The sequence below is a fragment of the Eriocheir sinensis genome, chromosome 29, assembly GCF_024679095.1.
Source record: "Eriocheir sinensis breed Jianghai 21 chromosome 29, ASM2467909v1, whole genome shotgun sequence".
Lineage (NCBI taxonomy): Eukaryota > Metazoa > Arthropoda > Malacostraca > Decapoda > Varunidae > Eriocheir > Eriocheir sinensis.
This window is the reverse complement of record NC_066537.1, coordinates 2,815,287-2,834,500: the sequence shown is the minus strand read 5'-3', so window position 1 is coordinate 2,834,500 and position 19,214 is coordinate 2,815,287. Positions and strand designations below refer to the sequence as shown.

Below are 19,214 nucleotides of genomic sequence, written 5' to 3'. Positions count from 1 at the left end.
GATCTGATTGTAGCCTCAAACCTCCACTTAAGATGACTGCATTGTTTCCTCCAAGGTGGCGGCAAGTCCAGCGTGTCCAAGAAACCGTCAGTGTCCAGTAAGAGATCCAAGAAGTCGTCCAGCGTGTTCATGGAGCTCCTCGCCAGCGACCTGACCGAGGGCATGGAGAGGGAGACCAGCGGGGGAGGGGCCTCAGGGAAACATGACACCTCCTTCACAATCAAGACCAGGAGCACGCGGAGGCCCAGGAGCAGCCGAGTCCACAGAGGGAAAGGGGTCAGAAGTAGCACCACCAAAGGCATGGCCGTACCGTCGCCTCGGCCACTCCAGAGCTCCTTAGGGTGTTACCTGCCACTGAGCTTCACCTCGCCCAAGCCTGGCGCAGCTGTCCCCAAAACCAGAGTGGTCAGCCAGTCACCAGCACCCACCAGGATGACCTCACTGGGCAGCAAACACATGGACCAGCAAGCAGATGTTCCCAAGGCTCCAGTCACTCACAAGGCAGTACCATCAGGCGAAATAAACTCCCCCACTCAGGAAGGTCAGTCGTTGGGCACCATTGGGGTTGTTATGGAGACAGAGGCATCTGCAGCTGATCCTAAAGAGGGTGAAGTTCAGCGTAAAGAGAAATCAAATGCAGGGAGGAGGAAGAGCTCGTCTGTCTGTTCTGCATCCCAAGACAGTGAGGAGCAAAAGGATGCCGCCACTGAAGTTAACGTGATATTCCCCAGCTCTGAGGAGTCATGTAAAGTGGACCAGGACACTCAAATAACCAAGAACAGTGCCAGCAGTGATATCAACCATGTGAGTACTAGAATGCAGCCTCAGTCTCAGCGTGGTAAAACAGCTGCTGCCACAAAGGAGCACAGACCACCCTCACCCCAGCCAGCCTCAGAAAGTCCTCTTCACGTTGACACTTCACGGCTAAAATCTAATACAAAGGCCAAGGCAGCAGGGAAAAGAAAACCCAAGCAGAGGAAGAGCAAGGACTTGAAGAGAACCAGGGAACAGGAACATGACATAGCCCTTAAACATCAGAGAAAGGTGGGTTCTCAGGATGACTTGAAGAGAACCACTGACCAGGAACATGAGAGCAAGGTGGGTTCTCAGGATGACTTGAAGAGAACCACTGACCAGGAACATGAGAGCAAGGTGGGTTCTCAGGAGGACTTGAAGAGAACCACTGACCAGGAACATGAGAGCAAGGTGGGTTCTCAGGAGGACTTGAAGAGAACCACTGACCAGGAACATGAAAGCAAGGTGGGTTCTCAGGAGGACTTGAAGAGAACCACTGACCAGGAACATGAGAGCAAGGTGGGTTCTCAGGAGGACTTGAAGAGAACCACTGACCAGGAACATCAGAGCAAGGTGGGTTCTCAGGAGGACTTGAAGAGAACCACTGACCAGGAACATGAGAGCAAGGTGGGTTCTCAGGAGGACTTGAAGAGAACCACTGACCAGGAACATCAGAGCAAGGTGGGTTCTCAGGAGGACTTGAAGAGAACTAGGGACCAGGAACGTGACACCGCCCTTACACAGCACAAACCAGGCAGTCCACCATCAGCTGAAACAAACTCCACAGGGCACGAATCCAACACCACAAAGCCGGCAGCAGCAAAACACACACGGAAGAAGTCAAACAGCATCGCAACACCTGAGACACATCCTACACCCTCCACAACACCACCACCACCACCACCACCAGAAGAACCCAAGTTAGCTCTACAACAAGCCCATGATGAGGAGCTCTTTAGCCCTGACTCCAGCCCCCTGCACAAGAGTGAGACCACACAGCCCTTTGAAGCCAGATCTTCTCATTTCAGCCCACCTCGCAGAGACCCACCAGAAGCCTCAGTGAGTCGTGACCAGGGCATTGAGGGTAAGGCCAAACACACTCCACCACAGGAAGGAGTACTGAACCCACAGGAGGAAGGATTAGATTCACAAAAAGAGACCTTAGACCCACAGGAAGCATTAAACCCACAAGAAGAAGAGTTGAGCTCACAGATGGAAGCATTAGACCCACAAAAGGATGCATTGGGCTCACAGAAAGAAGTATTGGGCCCACAGGAAAAAGCATCAGACCCACAAGAAGCATTAGACTCACAGAAAGAAGCATTAGAACCACAAGTAAATGAGTCAACCCCACTGGAGGAAATGTTAAGCCTACAGGAAGCTATCTCAGGACCTCAGGGAAGAGTATCTAGCCCACTGGAGATTTTGGGATCACAGACAGAAGGAACAGCACTACAGGAGGAAGAGTTAGAAGAAGGAGAAGTTTTAACATGCAAAGCGAAAGTTTCTGAGCCTCAAGAGGAAGAGTCTGCCTTGGAGCCTCATAACCAGGATGGAAACACTACCAAAGCAAGTGACAATGCTGCTACACAGAGCCTCACTAACAGGACCAGTGACTCCCCAGGACTGGGCAGCACTAGGGTTATACAGGTAGAGAAGTTGTTTGTTCTGAGCAGCAGTAATGAAGAGGTTGTGAAGCTGAAGACAGCCTTGACGGCGCCCACAGAACAGTCTGGGCAACTTCACCCAGACCAAGGAAAGGGCGACACAAATCAGCTCAAGGGCAAATCAGACGTTTGTCAGCCTTTCCAAGAACAGCCTCCACCAAGTCCAGGCCAAGGAGCCCCTGCCCGAGACAGGCCATGGAGGAGGGGCCGCCGGCAGCAAGGTTTCACGCCAGACCCAGGGGAGGCGGTCCACAACCCTACAAGCTACCCGCTGCTGCCCAAGCCAAAGGAAGTCACGCCGCTGGCCACAAGGCAGAGTGGCGGGAGAATAAGGAACAAACGTAAGCTCTTTGACCCCACAACCCAGGAGCACGTGAAGGTGTCTCCGCCCACAGAAGAGAAAACGAGTTCCCAATCCAGCCAGGACAAGCAGAGTGAGGGAGTGGCAGCAGGCAAGAAGATCAGGAGGCTGGGACGCAGCGCTGCCCAGGGAGACTCACCCGCCGGCCAGGAGGACGAGGCCACTGCTGGCAGGGACAACCAGAGGGCTGGCAGGCAACGGGCTGCCTCCAATAGGGAGAGGTCCCTTAAGGCTTACAGGTCCAGCAAGGGTAAGAAAAGGAGTAAGTGTAAGTCCCCCCCCAGGCGAGCCAGCGGCTTCCTGGAGGACTCCTTCTTGAATGGCGAGGGGCACACAGTGTATTCTGACCTTGAGTGTAGTCCACCCATGGTGGTGGACAGCTGGTTCACAGAGAGGATAGAGAGGGCCAAGTACAGCGGCCTTCCCTACTGCAACACCTCCACCAGGAAGAGCGTGGCACAGGAGAGGAAGAGAAAGCGTGGCCTGGACAGTGACAGTGATACGTCAGGCAGGAGTTACCTGTCAGTGTCAGCAGGCACTGACAGGCCTGCCAAGGCTGAGGCAGCTCTGAAGCCCACCAAGAAGAAGGCACTGGAAGCTGGGACAAGGTTTGAGGACACCAGTGAGTGTGCCATGGAGTGCACAGACAAGACAGTAAAGGCAAGTCCCAAGAGGAAGTCCAGCCGTGGGGAGAGACCTTCCTTCCACACCCTGCTGGCCAGGGGCACCTCCTCCTCAGAAATGAGCCAGTTCAGCAGCCATGACGAGTGGCTGCCGCCATCCTCAGGCAAGAAGCAATGGAGGAAAGAAAAGGAAGACCTGACAGTAAGCAAGAGGAACGAGAGCAATGCAAGGAGGCAGGGTGGCAGGTGGTTCAAAGCTAAGAGCTTCCAAGACTCCTCTGAGCTCTGTGGGGCTAACTCATCCTCCTTGGTGGAGTCTGGCAGAGTGGCAGACAGCCTTGAGCTTCACACACCCACCACGGACACCCTGCGACACACCAGCAGGAGTTCCATTGACTCATGCACGTCTGAATTCATCAACTTCAAGCTCACTGCCTCAAGGGCCAGGACGGGTACCACCGAGGGGGCCTCACCACGTCTGCAGCCACCAGCGGCAGAGCCTCAGAGGTCAGCGATGGAGCTCCAGACCTCACCTGTGGAGCCTCAGACACCATCACCCGTGCCTCAGACATCGAAGTCCCTTGTCTCCTCCCCAGACCTTCAGAAATCACCTCCACCACTCCTGGTAATGTCCAGAGAGCCTGAGCCATCCTTGCCCCCTCTCAGTGCGCCCTCACCAAGGCCTCAGATGCCGGCCCTGGAAGACCTTTCTGACCAGCCTGTGAGGGAGAAGCCTTGTGCCAGCTCCAGGCAGCCCCAGGGACACAGCACGCCCAGACACACAAGTCCTGTGTCCTCACCAAACATACCATCGCCGGTCCTGACACAGTCGTTTGAGACGCCCCGCCCAGCACAACAAACCCTGAAGACAGCGGACATCAGCTCCATCCTGAACCCTGAGGCAGACACATGCGACCCTCTCTCCGGCCCCTTCCAGAGCACCCTACTGGACAGCCACCCGGGGAGGGGCAAGGGCACGAGTGCCGGGCCGAGGTTCAGCTACGTTTCAGAGGCCGAGTCATCCTTCATCAACAACCAGGAGGAGAAGACCGAGCTGACCGTCTTGAGGGATGAGGGCATGGCTGTGCGGTGTGAGTCCCCCTCCGCTGTGGATCCCGTCACCACAGTGCTGAGGTATGGCAGGGACCAGGCGGGCTCCCTCACCACCTCCAGCACCACAGTGGAAGTTCATCACATCTCGGACGCACCGCGCGGCACAGACGGCGATGACTCAGACCAGCCAGCAGCCCTAGGGTCCTCCACACCAGTTCCCACATCCCACAAGACCCTGAGGAATGTGAAGCAACCACATCAACCAAACACCAGAGTTAGCGAGGGTGAGGCTAGGGGGAGAGAGAGATGTTGCACCACCATGGCCTCCACCACCACCACCACCAGCACCCCCATGCTTTCCTCGCCTCCCTCATCCCTGGTTCAGCCGGTGGCCCCCACAGCCATGGTCCCCCCCCAGGCTGTTGCAGGAGCTCCCAGCAGAGGGGGCAGCACCAGTGGCGGTGGTGGTAACACAACCTTCATGGGCAGAATGTACAGACAGTTCATGGCAGACTTGCAGCAGACTCCCCCGTCATCCAGAATGGTGAGTGTTGCTTTGTGCTGTTTTTATTCCACTGTTGTTGTTGTTTTAGGTTAGGTGATTCATGTCTTGCTTGTTCCTTATGATGCAGGAGGCAAGTGAGTACACACCCACACCTATGCACACACACACACACCACACACACACACACACCACACACACCATACACACACACACACACACACACACACACACACACACACACACACACACACACACTGCTGGATGGAAAGCTACTTAAGAGGAAGAGAGATGAGAACAGTGATTAAGGACATTAGATCGGAATGGAGAACGGTGGAAAGTGGAGTGCCCTAATTACCATTATGATCAGACCAAAGTTGGAATATGCGGAGGCAGTGTGGTCTCCCCATAAGAAGAAACACATAAAGAAACTAGAAAGAATACAAAGGATGGCAACAAAAATGGTTCCAGAGCTGGAGGGATTAACATACAAGGAAAGACTTAAGGAAATGGACTTACCAACACTAGAACAAAGAAGAGAAAGGGGAGACCTAATACAAATCTATAAATTATTGAACAAAATAGATGAAGTAGACAATGAGGAGTTACTACTAACAATGAATTACCACCAGGAACACAAGGGGACACAGTAAAAAATTGAGGAAGGGAAGATGCTTGAGAAACATAAAGAAATATAGCTTCCTGCAAAGAAATATAGAGGTTTGGAACAGACTAAGTGAGGATGTAGTATTGGCGAGGAGTGTGCAAAGCTTTAAGGAAAAGTTGGATATGTGCAGATATGGAGATGGGACCACGTGAGCGTAAAGCCCAGGCCCTGTAAAACTACAGCTAGGTAAATACAACTAGGTAAACACACACACACACACACACACACACACACACACACACACACGCCAAGGTTGGAGTATGCAGCAGTGGTCTGATCTCCTCACGAAAAGAAGAGAGCGGCAACTAAGACGGTACCGGAACTTAGGGATCGGACTTACGAGGGGAGACTCAATAGCATGGGGCTCACAGCCCTGGAGAGAAGAAGAAAAAGAGGAGACCTGATATTGGTGTACAGGGTGGCGAGCGGGGTGGAGAATCTGGACAGAGAGGACCTGTGTGTGTGTGGAGCGAGAGAGAAACGAGAGGACATGGAAAAAAGTTGAGGGCGACCACGTGTAGGCGAGATGTGAAAAAGTTTAGCTTTCCAAACGGAAGCATTGAGCTATGGAATGGACTGGAGGAGGAGGTGGTTTATGGAAGAAACATTCATGATTTTAGGGAAAAGTTGGATAAGAGAGGATATGGAGACGGGACAGCGTGAGCGTAGCTCTTTTCCCGTATGTTACAACTAGGTAAATACAACTAGGTAAAATACACACACACACACACACACACACACACACACACACACACACACACACACACACACACGTCATTTAAAAGGCACCCATCTATTGCTTATGCCTGTGCAGCTGTAGCATATGGCCCCAGCTTCACCTCTTACCTGCTGTCCTGCACAATCACTCGTGTGTAGGCATATATCTCAGGAAGAAAATCTCATACTCATGTTTTTAGGAGTTGACATTTATTGTTCACATTGTGGTTGGTGTTCTCAGATGCTTCAGGCTCTCACATCAACTATATACAGAGGCCAAAAAAAGAGATCAGTCGGGTCCTCAGGAGTGTGTTTTAGGCTGACGGTACAAAAGGAAGAGTCAGACTATCACCAGGGTCACAAAACCACCCCTGGAAATGCCCATAACTCCTATGAAAATCTTGTCAAATATGTGTACTTGGGCACTGAAATGCTTAAGAATATGGCCCTATGCTTCCCTAGGTTTAATCTCCAAAACAAGTGACAGAGGCACTGGTGAGTTTTGATACTGCTAAAAGTGCTTGGCATTGGCAGGAGAGTGTCAAGTTAAGAAAGCCAAACATTCTCTCGTGATCAGCTGTCATGTCCTCACCTGTACAAAGCATAAATACATTGACCAGAACCTAACAACCTGTGCCTCACTCAGTGTCAGTGTTGAGTATGCATGAATCAGTCCCTAGTCACACAATCATTGAAGGTGAACTCACAATGTTAACCCTTAGACGGCATTGGAACTCCATATAGACGGTCCAAAACTCAGTCAGTTTTGTATGGCAGAAATATAACAACACTTCCAGATTGAGGTAGAATCTGTTTATAGACGATAGTTAAAACATCTATTATGCAGCGTAACTATATTTATGCTATGGTCCTGAGGTCGGCAGTGACTATAAATAGGCGATTCATTTTGGAGGGAGCTACTCTTCATATATAGCCGCCTTCTAAGGGTTAACTGAGTGGCTTTTTACCGAGCAGTGCGTGTTCCTGGTCTTGATCTTGTCGTTACTATCCCATGATGACATGTTGCTGTCCACCAGATTAAGGTCGGTTAAGGCAGGGTTCGTTGACCTCACAGTAAGTTCCCAACTAATGAAGTGGTGAAAGGTAAGGTAATGTTGGCAGCATACACTACAGCTGTGTGTGGTGGCAGTGCTCATCTCCATCCTGTTGGTCCATTGAGCCTGTGGTGGGAGAGAACCCTAAACCCCTTGGCTGTGGACTCCCTACCAGAAGACCGCAACAAGCTACAGGAATGGAACAGAAAGTGGCCGCTATAATTCAATGAAGAAAAATATAAAGTCATGCACCTTGGGAGGAGATATCCAACATATCAATACTACTTGGAAAACACTCCACTATCCACCACAGAGGCAGAGAAAGACCGGGGACTATATGTTACCAGGCTACCAGTGAAAGCAAAATCCGTAACAATCGCAGCGGACGAGTTAACCAGACACAGGGCCAGTGTGATATCCACATTACCTTCCCCAGGTGACCCCAGGTACCCATTTATCAACCAGCCTGAAAGGAAGGATGAACAGCTGGCTGTGCTGCACTCTGACTACCCAGGCAGGGATTCGAACCCAGGCCTGCAGATTCATAGTCAGGGACACCAAGCACAGCACTGCAGAGGCATGTAATGAAGTGGTGATGGGTTAATATTTTTGTCAACCTTGCTGAACTAGACATTGACGTGCTTTTAGGCTGCATAGCAACTGACCACAAGATATGAACCCCATCCCTTGACTGCCACTCTGTAAGCAGCCTCAACCCATCAGTATGCTTTGATTAGCTTGCCAAAGAAGTATGTAATCAAAGGGTTAATAACTGTTTTCACCTATACTACTTACCTATGATCACTGAAGGCAAGAGGCAGTGTGGGAGAGGGAGTGAAAGCTTGGAAGTGTATTGCCTTAGTATTGAACTGTAGATGTAGTTGTAGGTTAAGGTTCAGGGAGTCATGAAAGGCATAATCATTGATTGGACCATAAAAGGTTGATATGAGTGGCTTGGGTAAAATTCAGGATCCTTGAACTAAACTCAGTCAGCCATTGTTATAAGAGATTCACACAACAAAATTTTGCATAGTGAACTCTTTCTGAGGAACATAACAAAGTGAGGTTTGCCTGCGTAGTGTACTGATCCAGTGCTTCTCCCACAAGTCTATGGGTAGCCTCCTGACAGTACTGAGTGGAGTGTGTGGCTCCTGGTGTCTGGTGTTTGGTTACATATCTGTGGAAGTGCTGACCCAGTGAGCATTGTGTGACCTAGCACTGGCATGACCCCTGCCTTGAAGACTCCTGTAATAAAGTAATTATGATGCCTTGCCCTCAAGTCTGTGCACACATTTCTCCCAAACCTGACAGGAAGGGTCGCCCGTCCGGCCACAAGCCCGGGACCTGTTTGAGGCGGCGCGGCGGGAGAGAGAGTCCCATGCCCGGCGCGGCCACTTCAGCAGCCTGCACGTGGAGGTGTTCACCGCCATCATGGCCATCATCTCGGACCTGCAGCGCCTGTCTACGGATCACCACAGGTAAGGGTGATGCTGGTGGACTTGTTGTTTTGATGCCTTTGGGAGAATAAGTCATCATAGTCATTGGTGTCATTGTCTTCATGATCAGTCACCATATCTTGTGTAGCCAGTCTAGGATTCCACACAAGCCACTAGTCCAAAAGGGCAGCTGCTTGCCTGATGAAAGTAGACAAGTGCAGGATGTCCTTCCCTAGTGAATAGAGGAGCCAGTAACAGCTGTAACGCACAATTAATGCCCAGCACACTAACACTGCCTTGCCATAGGTTACAAAGTCCATCAGTAAGATACACGCAAGACATTTAGGCACTGGAGGCAGCAGAAGGACTGCCCACTCAGTCCTCACACCCAATGGGAAAGTTTTTGCTTGTTCCACGTCCTTGGTCATTTCGTATGAGACTCATGACTGTTTTAATCCTATTGCTAGACCTGAAATCACTAGTAAGAAAAACACAAGTTGTGGGGCCCTACTATTTTTTTTTTTTTTTTACAGCTATGGAGACTGCAAGGGCATAATTAAAAAAAAAAAAAAAAAAAAAAAAGCCCGCTACTTACTGCTCCAGAACAGAGGTTAAAGGAGTGTTCGAAATCAGAGGTCAATTTCAGGAGGAGAGGTGTCCTGATACCCTCCTCTTGAAAGAGTTCAAGTCATAGGCAGGAGGAAATACAGATGAAGGAAGATTGTTCCAGAGTTTACCAGCGTGAGGGATGAAAGAGTGAAGATGCTGGTTAACTCTTGCATAAGGGGTTTGGGCAGTATAGGGATGAGCATGAGTAGCAAGTCTTGTGCAGCGGGGCCGCGGGAGGGGGGGAGGCATGCAGTTAGCAAGTTCAGAAGAGCAGTCAGCATGAAAATATCGATAGAAGATAGAGAGGCAACATGGCGGCGGAATTTGAGAGGTAGAAGACTATCAGTATGAGGAGGAGAGCTGATGAGACGAAGAGCCTTTGATTCCACTCTGTCAAGGAGAGCTGTGTGAGTGGACCTCGCCCACACATGAGATGCATACTCCATACAAGGGCGGACAAGGCCCCTGTAAATGGACAGCAACTGTGCGGGGGAGAAGAACTGGCAGAGATGGTACAGAACGCCCAGCCTTGAGGAAGCTGATTTAGTAAGAGATGAGATATGAAGTTTCCAGTTGAGATTTTGAGTTAAGGATAGACCGAGGATGTTTAGTGTTGAGGAAGGTGATAGCTGGGTGTTATCTAAGAATAGGGGATAGTTGTTTGGAAGATTGTGTCGAGTGGATAGGTGGAGAAACTGTGTTTTTGAGGCGTTGAAGGACACCAGGTTCCTCTTGTCCCAATCGGAAATAATAGTAAGGTCTGAGGCTAAGCGTTCTGCAGCCTCCAGCCTTGAGTCGTTAAGTTCCTGTAGGGTGGGTCTTCTATTAAAGGAAGTTGAGTAATGCAGAGTGGAATCATCGGCGTAGGAATGGATAGGACAGTTCGTTTTGGAAAGATCATCAATGAACAACAGAAGGAGAGTGAGAGATAGGACAGAACCCTGTGGGACACCACTGTTAATAGGTTTAGGGGAAGAACAGTGACTGTCTACCACAGCAGAAATAGAACGGTCAGAAAGGAAACTGGAGATAAAGGTACAGAGAGAAGGATAGAAACCATAGGAGGGTAGTTTGGAAAGCAAAGATTTGTGCCAGACCCTATCAAAAGCTTTTGATATGTCCAGCGCAATAGCAAAGGTTTCACCAAAGCGGCTAAGAGAGGATGACCAAGAGTTAGTTAAGAAGGCTAGGAGATCACCAGGAGAACGCCCCTTGTGGAACCCATACTGGCGATCAGATAGAAGGTCAGAAGTGGAAAGGTGCTTTTAAATCTTCCGGTTAAGGATTGATTCAAAAGCTTTAGATAGACAAGAAAGTAAAGCTATAGGACGGTAGTTTGAGGGATTGCAACGGTCACCCTTCTTAGGCACAGGCTGTATGAAGGCATACTCCCAGCAGGAAGGAAAGGTAGATGTTGACAGGCAGAGGCGAAAGAGTTTGACCAGGCAGGGTGACAGCACGGAGGCACAGTTTTTTACTATACATATCTATATCTGTCTATCTATCTATATAACCACCCCTCCTGCAGGTTGTCTCACTCCATCAGCACCCTGTTGACCAAGTACCTGGAGCACCACGGGGAGGAGGCGCAGGCAGTGTAGGCTGCCAGCGTCAAAGGTCTGAGGGTCAGGCCAGGGCAGGAAGGGCAGGCAGTGTAGGCTGCCAGCGTCAAAGGTTGGAGGGACAGGCCAGGGCAGGGGTGGTGGTTGTTGCTCTGGCTGCTGTTGTGTCCCAGGAAGTCAGATTGAAGTAGAGAGCAGAGAGGAACAGGACACATGAGTACTGAGAGGACTTATTATTATTTAGAGGAGAAAAGTGTGAAGAAGAAAGCCAGACAGTTTTATTTTCTCTTTGATACATTTTAATTTCCCTTGACCATGGAACACAAGCATGCAGGCAGATAGATCTCAGTTACATTTTTATAGTTTTCTTCACGGAGCTTTTGAGAGGTATTGAATTGTTATTGTTATTGCCTTGTTATTTTTGTTATTTGTTCTTGTTATTGATTCATTGTAATAATTTTGATTTATTTATACACTGTTTTTTAGCCCCTGACAAGATTGCAATGTTCGACAGCACAAATGTTTAAGGTACAAAATAATTTAGTCACACGGAAGACAAGTTTGACTGAGGACGACCGTTGTGGTGTGAAGGAATCTCTTGATGAATAGTTTGGTTGAGGGGCCTGTCTTGCCCATCTTCTCCCGCCCTACATTGTAACAGAGGGACTTTGGTTGATGTTCCAAGGGTGGGCATCATTCCAAGGGTGGGAGTCATTCCAAGGGTGGGAGTCATTCCAAGGGTGGCAGTCATTCCAAGGGTGGGAGTCATTCCAAAGGTGGCAGTCATTCCAAGGGTGGGGGTCATTCCAAGGGTGGGAGTCATTCCAAGGGTGTCAGTCATTTCAAGGGTGGGAGTCATTCCAAGGGTAGGAGTCATTTCAAGGGTGGGAGTCATTCCAAGGGTGGGAGTCATTCCAAGGGTGGGAGTCATTTCAAGGGTGGGAGTTATTCCAAGGGTGGCAGTCATTCCAAGGGGGGCAGTCATTCCTAGGGTGGCAGTCATTCCAAGGGTGGGAGTCATTCCAAGGGTGGCAGTCATTCCAAGGGTGGGAGTCATTCCTAGGGTGGCAATAATTTCAAGGGTGGGAGTCATTCCAAGGGTGGGAGTCATTTCAAGGGTGGAGGAAGTCATTTCAAGAGTGGCAGTCATTCCAAGGGTGGCAGTCATTCCAAGGGTGGGAGTCATTTCAAGGGTGGCAGTTTTCCTATAGGGTGGCAGTCATTCCAAGGGTGGGAGTCATTCCTAGATTGGCAGTCATTCCTAGGGTGGCAGTCATTCAAAGGGTGGGAGTCATTCCAAGGATGGGAGTCATTCCAAGGGTGGGAGTCATTCCAAGGGTGGCAGTCATTCCAAGGGTGGGAGTCATTCCAAGGGTGGCAGTCATTCCAAGGGTGGGAGTCATTCCAAGGGTGGCAGTCATTCCAAGGGTGGCAGTCATTCCAAGGATGGGAGCCATTCCAAGGGTGGCAGTCATTCCAAGGGTGGCAGTCATTCCAAGGGTGGGAGTCATTCCAAGGGTGGCAGTTAGTCCAAGGGTGGGAGTCATTCCAAGGATGGGAGTCATTCCAAGGGTGGCAGTCATTCCAAGGGTGGCAGTTAGTCCAAGGGTGGGAGTCATTCCAAGGATGGGAGTCATTCCAAGAATGGGAGTCATTCCAAGGGTGGCAGTCATTCCAAGGGTGGCAGTCATTCCAAGGGTGGGAGTCATTCCAAGGGTGGCAGTCATTCCAAGGGTGGGAGTCATTCCAAGGGTGGGAGTCATTCCAAGGGTGGCAGTCATTCCAAGGGTGGCAGTCATTCCAAGGGTGGGAGTCATTCCAAGGGTGGGAGTCATTCCAAGGGTGGGAGTCATTCCAAGGGCGGGAGTCATTCCAAGGGTGGCAGTCATTCCAAGGATGGGAGTCATTCCATGGCTGGGAGTCATTCCAAGGGTGGCAGTAATTCCAAGGGTGGGAGTCATTCCAAGGGTGGCAGTCATTCCAAGGGTGGCAGTCATTCCAAGGGGGGCAGTCATTTCAAGGGGGGCAGTCATTCCAAGGGTGGGAGTCATTCCAAGGGTGGGAGTCATTTCAAGGGTGGAGTAAGTCATTTCAAGAGTGGCAGTCATTCCAAGGGTGGCAGTCATTCCAAGGGTGGGAGTCATTTCAAGGGTGGCAGTTTTCCTATAGGGTGGCAGTCATTCCAAGGGTGGGAGTCATTCCTAGAGTGGCAGTCATTCCTAGGGTGGCAGTCATTCCAAGGGTGGGAGTCATTCCAAGGATGGGAGTCATTCCAAGGGTGGGAGTCATTCCAAGGGTGGCAATCATTCCATGGGTGGGAGTCATTCCAAGGGTGGCAGTCATTCCAAGGGTGGCAGTCATTCCAAGGGTGGCAGTCATTCCAAGGGTGGCAGTCATTCCAAGGGTGGCAGTCATTCCAAGGGTGGCAGTCATTCCAAGGGTGGGAGTCATTCCAAGGGTGGCAGTCATTCCAAGGGTGGGAGTCATTCCAAGGGTGGCAGTTAGTCCAAGGGTGGGAGTCATTCCAAGGATGGGAGTCATTCCAAGGGTGGCAGTCATTTCAAGGGTGGGAGTCATTCCAAGGGTGGCAGTCATTCCAAGGATGGGAGTCATTCCAAGGGTGGCAGTCATTCCAAGGGTGGCAGTCATTCCAAGGGTGGGAGTCATTCCAAGGGTGGCAGTTAGTCCAAGGGTGGGAGTCATTCCAAGGATGGGAGTCATTCCAAGGGTGGCAGTCATTCCAAGGGTGGGAGTCATTCCAAGGGTGGGAGTCATTCCAAGGGTGGCAGTCATTCCAAGGGTGGCAGTCATTCCAAGGGTGGGAGTCATTCCAAGGATGGGAGTCATTCCAAGGGTGGCAGTCATTCCAAGGGTGGGAGTCATTCCAAGGGTGGGAGTCATTCCAAGGGTGGGAGTCATTCCAAGGATGGGAGTCATTCCATGGGTGGAAGTCATTCCAAGGGTGGCAGTAATTCCAAGGGTGTGAGTCATTCCAAGGGTGTGAGTCATTCCAAGGGTGGCAGTCATTCCAAGGGGGGCAGTCATTTCAAGGGGGGCAGTCATTCCAAGGGTGGCAGTCATTCCGAGGGTGGCAGTCATTCTGAGGGTGGGAGTCATTCCAAGGGTGGCAGTCATTTCAAGGCTGGGAGTCATTCCAAGGGTAGGAGTCATATCAAGGGTGGGAGTCATTCCAAGGGTGGGAGTCATTCCAAGGGTGGGAGTCATTTCATGGGTGGGAGTTATTCCAGGGGTGGCAGTCATTCCAAGGGTGGCAGTCATTCCAAGGGGGGCAGTCATTCCTAGGGTGGCAGTCATTCCAAGGGTGGGAGTCATTCCAAGGGTGGCAGTCATTCCAAGGGTGGGAGTCATTCCTAGGGTGGCAGTCATTCCAAGGGTGGGAGTCATTCCAAGGGTGGGAGTCATTCCAAGGGTGGCAGTCATTCCAAGGGTGGCAGTCATTCCAAGGGTGGGAGTCATTCCAAGGGTGGCAGTCATTCCAAGGGTGGGAGTCATTCCAAGGGTGGCAGTCATTCCAAGGGTGGCAGTCATTCCAAGGGTGGGAGTCATTCCAAGGGTGGCAGTCATTCCAAGGGTGGCAGTCATTCCAAGGGTGGGAGCCATTCTGAGGGTGGCAGTCATTCCAAGGGTGGCAGTCATTCCAAGGGTGGAAGTCATTCCAAGGGTGGCAGTCATTCCAAGGGTGGGAGTCATTCCAAGGGTGGCAGTCATTTCAAGGGTGGCAGTCATTCCAAGGTTGACAGTCATTCCAAGGGTGGGAGTCATTCCAAGGGTGCCAGTCATTCCAAGGGTGATAGTCATTCCAAGGGTGGCAGTCATTCCAAGAGTGGGAGTCATTCCAAGGATGGCAGTCATTCCCAGGGTGGGAGTCATTCCAAGGGTGGCAGTCATTCCAAGGGCAGCAGTCATTCCAAGGGTGGCATTCATTCCAAGGATGGGAGTCATTCCAAGGGTGGCAGCCATTCCAAGGGTGGCAGCCATTCCTAGGGTGGCAGTCATTCCAAGGGTGGCAGTCATTCCAAGGGTGGGAGTCATTCCTAGGGTGGCAGTCATTCCTAGGGTGGCAGTCATTCCAAGGGTGGCAGTCATTCCAAAGGTGGCAGTCATTCCAAGGATGGGAGTCATTCCAAGGGTGGCAGTCATTCCAAGGGTGGCAGTCATTCGAAGGGTGGCAGTCATTCCAAGGGTGGGAGTCATTTCAAGGGTGGCAGTCATTCTAAGGGTGGCAGTCATTCCAAGGGTGGGAGTCATTCCAAGGCTGGCAGTCATTCTAAGGGTGACAGTCATTCCAAGGGTGGGAGTCATTCCAAGGGTGGCAGTCATTCCAAGGGTGGCAGTCATTCCAAGGGTGGAAGTCATTCCAAGGGTGGTAGTCATTCCAAGGGTGGGAGTCATTCCAAGGTTGGGAGTCATTCTAAGGGTGGCAGTCATTCCAAGGGTGGCAGTCATTCCAAGGTTGGGAGTCATTCCAAGGGTGGCAGTCATTCCAAGGGTGGGAGTCATTCCAAGGGTGGCAGTCATTCCAAGGGTGGCTGTCATTCCAAGGGTGGCTGTCATTCCAAGGGTGGCAGTCATTCCAAGGGTGGGAGTCTTTCCAAGGGTGGCTGTCATTCCAAGGGTGGCAGTCATTCCAAGGGTGGCAGTCATTCCAAGGGTGGGAGTCTTTCCAAGGGTGGCAGTCATTCCAAGGGTGGGAGTCATTCCAAGGGTGGCAGTCATTCTGAGGGTGGGAGTCATTCCAAGGGTGGGAGTCATTCCAAGGGTGGCAGTCATTACAAGGGTGGGAGTCATTCCAAGGGTGGCAGTCATTCCAAGGGTGGCAGTCATTCCGAGGGTGGGAGTCATTCCAAGGGTGGCAGTCATTCCAAGGGTGGCAGTCATTCCAAGGGTGGCAGTCATTCCAAGGGTGGCAGTCATTCCGAGGGTGGGAGTCATTCCAAGGGTGGCAGTCATTCCAAGGGTGGCAGTCATTCCAAGGGTGGCAGTCATTCCAAGGGTGGGAGTCATTCCAAGAGTGGCAGTCATTCCAAGGGTGGCAGTCATTCCAAGGGTGGGAGTCATTCCAAGGGTGGCAGTCATTCCAAGGGTGGCAGTCATTCCAAGGGTGGCAGTCATTCCAAGGGTGGGAGTCATTCCAAGGGTGGGAGTCATTCCAAGGGTGAGAGTCATTCCAAGGGTGAGTCATTCCAAGGGTGGCAGTCGTTCCAAAGGTGGCATTCATTCCAAGGGTGGGAGTCATTCCAAGGGTGGCAGTCATTCCAAGGGTGGCAGTCATTCCAAGGGTGGCAGTCATTCTGAGGGTGGGAGTCATTCCAAGGGTGGCAGTCATTCCAAGGGTGGCAGTCATTCCAAGGGTGGCAGTCATTCCAAGGGTGGCAGTCATTCCGAGGGTGGGAGTCATTCCAAGGGTGGAAGTCATTCCAAGGGTGGCAGTCATTCCAAGGGTGGCAGTCATTCCAAGGGTGGGAGTCATTCCAAGAGTGGCAGTCATTCCAAGGGTGGCAGTCATTCCAAGGGTGGGAGTCATTCCAAGGGTGGCAGTCATTCCAAGGGTGGCAGTCATTCCAAGGGTGGCAGTCATTCCAAGGGTGGAAGTCATTCCAAGGGTGGGAGTCATTCCAAGGGTGGGAGTCATTCCAAGGGTGAGAGTCATTCCAAGGGTGAGTCATTCCAAGGGTGGCAGTCGTTCCAAAGGTGGCATTCATTCCAAGGGTGGGAGTCATTCCAAGGGTGGCAGTCATTCCAAGGGTGGCAGTCATTCTGAGGGTGGGAGTCATCACACAGAATTATCTTCATTTTGTTACGAGTTTCAAACTTTAGTGCAATGACAGTTTTTTTTAGCAATTTTATTTCTTTTGTAATTGATTTTATTTTATGTTACTGATTTGTTCTTTTTATTATTAAGGTTCTCATCCTTTGTCTGTAAATCAAGTTCATCTCTTTATTATCTTTTAAAACTTTGAAACAAATCTATTTTTTTATACAGATGTTGTATATTCGAGTCATAGCAGAGATATATTTGTACATTTCTATCAATAAAAAAATATATGGTGATAGGAAATGTTATTTGTTATTTGTTCTAATGTCATGTTTTTAACTCGCTTATAACCAAATACAACTGTAACCCGAACAGTCATCACGGTTGTGTCTGTCTTGGCCCTTGTTCACAAACATTTTAGGGCTTACACACACACATTTGTTGACCCTTTAACTGTGAATTTCCTACCAGAAGACCTCACCAAGCTACAGGAGTGGAACAAAAAGTGGCTGCTATAATTCATTGAGGAAAAATGTAAAGTCCTGCACTTTGGGAGGGGATATCCAGCATACCAATACCACATGGGAAACACTCCACTATCCACCACAGAGGCAGAGAAAGACCTGGGAGCATATATTACCAGGCTACCAATGAAGGCCAAATCTGTGCCAATCGCAGCAGATGGGTTAAGGCTTTCGTAGAGGTTGTGGGTACTTCCATGGGTAGTTTTTATGGCCCTCGTGATAATTTGACAAGGCTTCTGCACCATGAATGTGAAGAAACACTCTCATGAGAACTCGAGTAATCTCCTTTGTGGCCTTTGGAAATACTTGCTGTGAGGGCCTAAAGCACCTGAGAATACAGGCCTGTGTCTCCTCACTCTGTCCCCTCACAGGAACTTCCCTCTGAGGGCTGACCATGGTAGACCCTGCTCCATCACTCCTCAGCACATTCAATGCCTCACTTTTTTTTTTTTTTTTTTACAATAAACAGCTCTAGGGCAAAAAAATATGAAAAAAAAACAATAATAAAAAAAAAAAAAAGCCTTCTCTGTCCTCAACTCTCAGAAGGCTTATGGACCTGATGGAGTGCCTCCTATTGTCCTTAAAACTGTGCTTCCATGCTGACACCCTGCCTTGTCAAACTCTTTCGTCTCTGCCTATCAACATCTACCTTTCCTTCCTGCTGGAAGTACACCTTCATACAGCCTGTGCCTAAGAAGGGTGACCGTTCCAATCCCTCAAACTTTCATGTCTATCTAAAGCTTCTGAATCAATCTTTAACCAGAAGATTCAAAAGCACCTTTCCACTTCTAACCTTCTATCTGATCGCCAGTATGGGTTCCGCAAGGGGCGTTCTACTGGCGATCTTCTTGCTCTCTTAACTGACTCTTGGTCATCCTCTCTCAGCCGATTCGGTGAAACTTTTTCAGTTGCGCTAGATATCTCAAAACCTTCCGTAGAGTCTGGCACAAGTTTTTGCTTTCTAAACTGCCCTCTTTTGGACTCTATCCTACTCTCTGTTCCTTTATCTCCAGTTTCCTTTCCGGCCGTTCTGTCTCTGTGGTGGTAGACGGTCACTCATCTTCCCCTAAACCTATCAATAGTGGTGTTCCACAGGGCTCTGTCCTATCACCCACTCTTCCTGTTATTCATCAATGATCTTTCCGTAACAAACTGTCCTATCCACTCATACACTGACGACTCCACTCTGCATTATTCAACTTCATTCAACAGAAGACCCTCTCAACAGGAATTACAAGACTCCAGATTGGAGGCTGCAAAACGCTTAACCTCAGACCTTGCTATCATTTCTGATTGGGGTAAAAGGAACCTTGTGTCCTTCAATGCCTCAAAAACTCAATTTCTCCACCTATCAACTCGACACAATCTTCCAAACACCTATCCCCTATTCTTAGACAACACTCAGCTGTCACCTTCTTCAACACTACACATCCTCGGTCTATCCTTAACTCAAAATCTTAACTGTAAACTTCACACCTCCTCTCTCACTAGTATATCAACTTCCTCGGGGCTGGGCATTCTGTATCATCTCCGTCAATTCTTCTCCCCCGCACAGTTACTATCCATATACAGGGGCCTTGTCCACCCTCGTATGGAGTATGCATCTCACACAGCTCTTCTGGACAGAGTGGAGTCTAAGGCTCATCGTCTCATCAGCTCTTCACCTCTTACTGATAGTTTTCTATGTAGAACTCTTAAATTCCGCCACCATGTTGCCTCTCTATCTTCTATCGATATTTTCACGCTGACTGCTCTTCTGAACTTGCTAACTGCATGCTTCCCCCCCTTCCGCGGCCTCGCCGCACACAACTTTCAACTCAAGTATATCCGTTTACTGTCCAAATCCCTTACGCATGAGTTAACCAGC

General features: G+C 50.1%; 1 protein-coding gene across 1 annotated transcript; it reads left to right on the top strand.

Annotated features, from left to right (window-relative positions):
- Window positions 1–51: 51 nt before the first annotated feature.
- Window positions 52–17,201, top strand: LOC127004774 (protein PRRC2C-like; the record flags this gene model as incomplete). Its single annotated transcript, XM_050872882.1, is given in 5 exon segments — window positions 52–1,098; window positions 1,153–5,043; window positions 8,752–8,918; window positions 11,014–15,520; window positions 16,831–17,201. Coding segments are annotated over 4 exon segments (5,178 nt in total), but the record flags the coding sequence as incomplete, so codon positions are not given.
- Between the last annotated feature and the right edge of the window lie 2,013 nt (window positions 17,202–19,214).